This window comes from Garra rufa, chromosome 25 (assembly GCF_049309525.1).
Source record: "Garra rufa chromosome 25, GarRuf1.0, whole genome shotgun sequence".
Taxonomy (NCBI): Eukaryota; Metazoa; Chordata; class Actinopteri; order Cypriniformes; family Cyprinidae; genus Garra; species Garra rufa.
In genome coordinates this window covers 28,358,746-28,367,101 of record NC_133385.1, presented here as the reverse complement: position 1 = coordinate 28,367,101, position 8,356 = coordinate 28,358,746, and the positions used below count along the sequence as shown (strand labels likewise).

The following is an 8,356-nucleotide window of genomic DNA, read 5'->3' as shown; positions in this document are numbered from 1 at the left end:
GACCTTACGGTTCAAAAGTTATTAACAGAAACATGAGCGCAAATTTGGCCTGTTGGTGGCGCTAGAGAGTTTGAGTTAGAGACTCCAAATTTGCTGTGGTTAAGGATGAGACTATCCACTATCTGTGTGCCAAATTTCATAACTTTCTCACAAGCGATTCTACAAGATTCATATGATTCATAACAATACATTAAAGAGTTTAAAAAATACAGCATTTTACTACATTACAAAATTTGAAATGGTCTACAAATGGTAGTGTATGATTTGGTATGCTACTCTAATTCACTCTAAGATCACTCTTATAATATTTTTTTCCACAATGATGCCTCTTGTACATCGTCTTATTATCTTTTGGGAGAAGCCTGTGTCATTTCCGGTCGAAAAAAAACTCTTGCTGGTTGAACAAAAGTAACTTTAAGTCAGAATTTGCCAGGAGTATGAATAATTTCGCACTTGACTCTAGAAAACAATGAATTTAAATAGTAAAAATATTTCAAAATTGTACTGCTTTTGATGTACTTTGGATCAAATAAATGCAGGCTTGGTGTGCAGAAGAGACTTGAAAAAACATTAAAAATCTTGCTGTTGTTGTATAACGTATCTTAATATTGCCCCCTGTAATGATAAAACAATATTTCTCACTCTTGCAGTGCTGCATAGACATCCGCCAAAGATCCTTTGACCGGCATGATGTGGCTCCCACTCACACAAACCACACACCTAGGCTGGAAAGTTGTCATCAAATATCAGAAAAACACATTGCAACACTGAATCTGCATCAGATCTACAATGTATTCATGTAAATGAGAACTCTTGACATTTTTACCTCCACAAATTCTGAGTGTGCCGCCAAACCCAGCGTTACAGGGACACCGAATGACATCCCCATCACTGCCACTCTGTCAGGACGAACTTTCGGGTGTTTTTGTAAAAATGTGAACGCAGTCTAAAATAAAATAAAAAATGGAAAAGTTGTCATCAACTTAAACAATAAAACATCAGAAGGTTTAAACGCTCACTGATGTTTCAAAAGCAAACACGATGCATTAAGAGCCGGGGGTGAAAACTTTTGAACAGAATGAAGATGTGTACATTTTTCTTATTTCGCCTAAATATCATATATTTTTTATTTAATACTGCCCTTCAGAAGCTACAGAAGATACATGTTTCCCAGAAGACAAAATAAGTTAAATTTACCCTGATCTTCAAATTCCAAAAGTTTACACCCCTGGCTCTTAATGCATCGTGTTTCCTTCTGAAGCATCAGTGAGCGTTTGAACCTTCTGTAATAGTTACAAATAGTCCCTCAGTTGTCCTCAGTGTGAAAAGACGGATCACAAATCTTACAGTCATTGTTGGAATGGGTTCAAACACACAAAAATGCTGAAAAAACAAAGAATTTGTGGGATCTGAAGGATTTTTCTGAAGAACGTCTTTTACGTGAAATATCTTATTCAGGTCAGTACTACATAAAAAAATAACATGCATTTTGTATGATCCCTCTTATTTTGGTAAAATAATGAACATTTTGCAGATTCTTCAAGGTGTGCATAAACTTTTGATCTCAACTGTAATTACTTACCTACCTGTTAATCTGAATTATATTTTCAGTTTTGTACCACATATGTACCTCAAAGTAGGTGTTTTCCATGTGTTGGAGTTTTCCTGCAGCATTTTGGAGCCCAATGTATTCCAGGGCCAGCGAGACATAGCCGTGGGATGCCAACAGCGCTGACCGATACTCAACACGACCTCCCTGCCCTCCCCAGAGGTCCAGCACAGCAGGAAAGGGGCCAGAACCTGCATTACAAAACCACATGCATATAAACATGGAGAGTCCCTTAAGTCAGACAGAATGTACAATGATTTACATTCATCTAAATGTACAAGGTTACAGGGTAGGCTAGTTTTAAAATAAATGCTTCTCTCTTGGCACAATAAAATACATATTTCATGTACTGAAAAACCTTACTGACCCCAAACTTTTAAAGGATTAGTTTATTTCCAGAATAAAAAAAAATATATATAGTGGACTTCATTGGCTATCAGCAGGTTGAAGGTTAAAAAATTTTTTATTAATTAATTAATCTTAATTTATTTATTTTCGACTGAACCTATACTAATGATATATGGGCAAGGACTGCATCTAGTCACTAATCCATACCTGGAGGAATGAAGAGTGTCCCCTTTATCTCACCCACCGTCACTTCAACCCTCTGGACTTCAGGGCCCAAATACCAGCGTTCAGCAGTAGCTGATGTGAGGGGTGTGCGTTGCTTGAAGCCCTTAGCAAGGTGTCCTTCATACACGGAAAACACCACTTTGATGGGTGTCTGGACATTGTTCTTCCGAAATCTGTTAATTCAAATTATATATCACATTATTGGGGTTGGTTTAACCCGCAGGCATGAAAAACAACCCGCTGCAACAGTGTTAAAGTGGCCCAATCCGAAGTTGCAGCTGGGTTGTCAGGTTTTCACAACAAAATCCACACAATCGCTACTCAAAACTAGCCCAAAACTAGCCAAATTGCTTTTTGGTGGGGGTCCCCTAGTAAAAATCGCTTTCTGGGCAGTAAAATACATGTATTTGGCTGGGTTCCCCTGGTAAAATTCGCATTCCAGGGGCTAAATATCACATTATTGGGGTTAGCAGCAGGGTTGCCAGGTTTTCACAACAAAACCTGCCTAATTGCTATTCGAAACTAGCCTAATCGTGTTCAATTCAGACATATTGAATTTAACAAATGTGTAGTGGAGGGTATACGCAGGTATACGGCGTATACCCACTTCTTTATTAGGCGGATTTGCGTATACCCACTTCTAAATCCCCTCTAATGCGCACCATTAGTGTTCTGCATTAGCCAAAATCATGAGAGTCCACAACATCCAGTCTTATGTGAATAAATGCAAATATTCACTAAGAACACCCAATAAAGACAGTGATGCTGCAGTCAGGACCGTGGCGTCGGCTTGCTTTTGAATATATTTGATTGCGCCAGCTCCATCTCCCGCACCCCAGTAATGTAGCGCGGGGCACAAACTAACGCGGGGTTAGTTTTAACACTTGTGGTTTAAATATTTCCACACATGCTAGCTTAACCCAGAGGCTCTGGCTTAACCAAAATTACTACTTGCCATAGCAGCATATGGAGAGAAAAAAGCGCGTCAAAATTTAAAAGCCTTTTGAAGATATCGCTGAATATTTATTTTATCATAGTAAAAGTAAATTTCTGGCTAAAGTACTGTTGTGCTCCCGGTTGTTTAATGTTCGTGGAGGCGTGAAGGACACAACACAACAACGTTATTCCGTTTCAGGAACTTTACTTTGTAAAATATGACTTTCAACAGCGGGATTAATGCTCTTGCCCAATGCAAATGGTTTTCCATCAGCATCGGAGCCTGCGAGCATACTGGCGTCTGGCTAATATAAACAAAACAGCGAACTAATCCCTACGTGATTACGTAACAGCATCTGATTGGACAACACAGAACTCACCATTTACACATACAAAACGACTGTAATTTAACTTGCATTAAATAAACGAACACTATAACAGTACACTTTTCAATTCAGTTTTAAGTATTCACTTAAAATGAGACAAATATGCTATTATTTTAATCTCCAATTCGTTATTTATCAGTTTCGCAAACCACCAGAAGACACTAACCTCTATTATATTCCAGTGGCGCAGATGGGGAATGTTTTAACACTGTGTGACAATATGCCCCGCTGTTATTAATCTATGCTATTCTATGACATTAGCGATGTAATTTACACTAATTACTTTTATGGATTTTTATGAGAAACCACAAGAAACAGGTGAATAAAGGCTGACAATCCATGTTTAATGTTCAGATGTTATTATTTCAAGAAATGTAAAGCATTTTGTCTCGTTTATGTGTGTGGTGTTCTATGAGAGCTGTGTGTGGAGGGAGGGGAGTGTTTTTCTTAATGTCTATATGTTCATCAATAATTTGTCCACATTATTTTGAACTACTGTACAGCTGTGTGTTGCGATGAGGGCCGTTCAAAGCATGCTTGCCAATGTGTTCATTGTCAAATGCAAAATTTGCCTTTTTTTTTAAACGTCATTACTTTATTTGAAAGAGTTAACACATGTATTTTATTGACAAAATATTTGAGTTTGTTGTGTACATTTTTTTCATTCGATCAGATAACATTTGAAGCTGTCATATGGTCGTGTTACAACGTGCCCCTCAAATGTTACCCCACCTACGGGGCATGTTGTCACATTTTACTTCCTTTCTTTTGAGATAAATAACGAAAAACGTATACACTGTAAATATGAAACAAAGCCACATATTTTTACTAGACCAGTGTGGGGGGGATGGGGGGGGGGGGTTATAAAATAAAGAGTATACCCACTTCTCCAGGCACCACTACACCACTGTTGAACCGTACTTTTATTTTGACAGGTTGCCATGAAGTTTCTGTGTGTACAGTATGATATGATGCTAGTTTTCTTAAATGAAACGGTAAAAGTGACACTCACAGCAGTTTTGGAGATTGAGTTTATCTGTTCATGTGAGGTGCAAATGCAAAAAATTACCGTGAGCGTCACGCATGCTTCAGTATGCGTGTAGTAAAAAAAAAAAACGCGTCTCCACCATTCATATTAAAACGGTCTTTTTGCATTTCAGTTTTCACAGACACTAGTCCATATCGCGATTTGAATTAAGTGACGGTCCGTGTAACGCTTCACAATTCAATTTTCAATTTTCAATTAAAAAATGGAAAAACAGAAAAATGAAACCAAACGCCCATTTTTCAATTTTTGCAGTTACATGAAAGATCGATTATTCAAATTTTCTCTTCTTTTTTTCAACTTTACTTTTGCTAAACTGTGACTTTTTAAATGATAAATGAATAAATGAATTCCAAGCGATTTATATACTTTCTTCTTTTTCTTGCGCTTTGCGCTGTGGGCTGTACCATTATTGCCGGGTGAGGGGGGGACTTCAGCCGACTACAGTACGTGTGCGGTGCGTACGCACACTCTACAGACAAGCAGAATAGACGCAGAAATCAAAGTAAATTCATTAGATTATTATTGAATTAAACAATAACATAAATTGTATTAATAAATTAATTTTATAATAAATTAATAAAATGTACTGCATATACAGTAAAGCAGATGAGCCCCATTAGCTAAACGTTAGCAACGGCTATGGCTTCGTTCTTATTATATTCGTTTTTAGTTGAGGTTTATGGAGGTTAGAGTGTCTAAAATTATAAAATGACAAAGGTCTCGACACCGCTGCCGTGCGCTTAGAGCGCGCGCGCGTCCTCATTCCAAGGAAGGACTTTTGTTCTATAGTTCGTTCCTGTGGAATTGTAACATTCTTTTTGTGTTCACGCTATATTTGGCGTTTATATTGTTGCTTAGAGAAAGTGTTGAAAACTGCCAATAAAAACCGAATATAAGCAAGCACCACCTAGCCCCACACAACTTTATTTAATCTTATTCTTTTCTTGCTTTTTCTCAACTATGTCATAGTAGGCCTATAGCCTATAATAATCAGTTAAAACGTTATTATACCATCTGATGCTGCTTACAGCCATATGATTGCGCTGCCGTGCAGTGCGGGCGCCCATATTGATGGAAACCATTTCAGTAGCCAACGTTAACAAGATGGATTAATGTGTAGCTAAATGATTATTAATAGCTCGGCAAAAGGGGATTTGAACCCGTGTCGCGAGTTTGGTGTTTCACTTTCTATTGCTTAATGATGTTCCATATAAAGCGAATTTTCAGGGGATGCCTCTGAAAAGTACAAGTAGGAAATACAGCACCTATATGTTTATTCATTTGTATGGAACATCATTAAGCAATAGAAAGTGAAACACCAAACTCGCTACACGGGTTCAAATCTACGATGCCCGCCAGGGGACACCTTCGGTTCACTTATGTTTGTCGTGGCCAAGACATATAAACTCGTGGGAACGTGATATTATGTCGTGGCCTCGAGATATTAATTCGTGGGAACGTCATATTAACTCGTGGGAACGTGATATTATGTCGTGGCCACGAGATATTAATTCGTGGGAACGTCATATAAACTCGTGGGAACGTCATATTATGTGTGGCCACGAGATCATTTTGTTGAGGTAACGACATCCTTATGTTGTGGCCACGAGATATTAACTCGGGAATGACATCCTTATGTCGCCACGGGTTTACTACATAAACAAACCTGCGTGACCATAGTAATCCAGGATTAGATATAGGTGTATTACTATTTTATTTTGAGTTAACAAATGATTGTATCAATTATTATAGAAATTAATACAATATTAAATGATTATATTAACAATGGGCGATGCTGTCTGTTCGCGATGTAGACAGCATTCAAAAGTTTATCATGAATAAATATTACAAAGTACATCAAATAAAATAGCCCTACAACAAATATTTTATGCATCCCACATTCTTGTCCATTAACTGATCCTATTTTTTACGTAATATTTGTATTATTCGTTTATATTCGTTATTTTCCCCTTTATTTCGATCTCTTAATGTTCTTAATGATATGCTACTGTGTATGACTGGGGTTCTCACTGAAATGCAGTTTAAATGTTGAATTTACCATATATTGTAATTTATTTAGTCTAATTAATAGACAAATATAGTGTTTCACTGAAGAGTGAATTATTCAAGTAGTTTCATTTGGAAATCATTTATCGTCACACAGAATACACCATGACATTCCTTCTACTGATCGTCTTTTTTCCCGTATTATAAATATCAATAATAATTATTATTATTATTAGCAGTAGTAGGCTAGTAGTAGTAATTCATATTATTATTGTATATTTTTTAATTTTCGTTTATATTCGTTTTTACCCCTAATTTTGCTATCTTTACTTAACGTTCTATGTGGAAATGATACTGTAAATGCTTGACATGCTATGACTGATTTTAACTGTAGTTTAAAGTTTGAATTGAACATATATTTTATTTCATTTCGTCTATGTAGACTATATAATACTATTGTGTTTCACTGAGGAATGAATCATTCACGTAGCCTAGTTTCATTTATTAATAAAAACATTTTCGTTTATCGTGACACACGGGTGTAAATGCAATCATAAAGTCAAAACTTAATTGGTAGCTTGTCAGGCGTGAAAAAATATAGCCCTAACCAGTTATTAAAATAATAATAGCCTAATAATAATAATAATAATAATAATAATAATAATAATAATAAATGATAAGTGACTTAAAGCTATATTTTTTATTTATTGTGTATCGCTTTATCTAAATAACGTTGTGTAAGCTATGCCTATGTTATTTGCCATATATTTTGCAAATATTGTGAACGACAATTATGCCAATACAGTTTTGTTTTTATGATTGTAGTTATGCCCGTGTGTGACCATAAACGATTTACAAATGAAACTACGTGAATGATTCACTCGTCAATGAAACACTATTTATATAGGTTATCTAGGTAATAATTAGACGAAATAAAATGAAATATATGTTAAATTCAACCTATAAACTGCATTCCAGTAAAAATCCCATCATATAGCATAATCAAAGCTTTACTGGCATGTCCAGTATTTACAGTATCATTTACATTAAGAACGTTAAGAGATCGAAATAAAAGGAAAAATAACGAATATAAACGAATATGTAAGGGATAATGTACAGGCAGCCGGTAGTTATCGCAGAAATAAGCGTTGCTAACGTTTAGCTAATGGGGCTCATCTGCTTTACTGTATATGCAGTACATTTTATTAATTTATTATAAAATTAATTTATTAATTAATACAATTTATGTTATTGTTTAGTTCAATAATAATCTAATGAAATTACTTTGATTTCTGCGTCTATTCTGCTTGTCTGTAGAGTGTGCGTACGCACCACACACGTACTGTAGTCGGCTGAAGTCCCCCCCTCACCCGGCAATAATGGTACAGCCCACAGCGCAAAGCGCAAGAAAAAGAAGAAAGTATATAAATCGCTTGGAATTCATTTATTCATTTATCATTTTAAAAGTCACAGTTTAGCAAAGTAAAGTTGAAAAAAAGAAGAGAAAATTTGAATAATCGATCCTTCATGTAACTGCAAAAATTGAAAAATGGGCGTTTGGTTTCATTTTTCTGTTTTTCCATTTTTTAATTGAAAATTGAAAATTGAATTGTGAAGCGTTACACGGACCAGGTGACAGACCAACTTTTGATTTATTAACCCAAAAATCGACGAATTCCGTGGTATTCCGCGCTATAGTAAATTCCGTTTTTATGAATGGAGTGCGCGATCCCGTCCGTGTTTTCGCTGAGGAGACATTGTAAACGCGCGACTGTGTAGAGACAGAAATGACATGCT

At 36.1% G+C, this 8,356-nt stretch overlaps 1 protein-coding gene across 1 annotated transcript in view; it reads right to left on the bottom strand.

The window, feature by feature from the left end:
• Window positions 1-257: 257 nt before the first annotated feature.
• acot19 (acyl-CoA thioesterase 19) overlaps window positions 258-8,356 on the bottom strand; it is a 14,923-nt gene continuing 6,824 nt past the window's right edge. The window contains exons 3-6 of the mRNA XM_073831658.1: window positions 2,165-2,355; window positions 1,631-1,800; window positions 827-946; window positions 258-725 (exon numbers count right to left, since the gene is read on the bottom strand). Coding sequence (XP_073687759.1) covers window positions 639-725; window positions 827-946; window positions 1,631-1,800; window positions 2,165-2,355 — 568 coding nt within the window. The 3' untranslated portion in view covers window positions 258-638. The remainder of the gene's footprint in view (window positions 726-826; window positions 947-1,630; window positions 1,801-2,164; window positions 2,356-8,356) is intronic.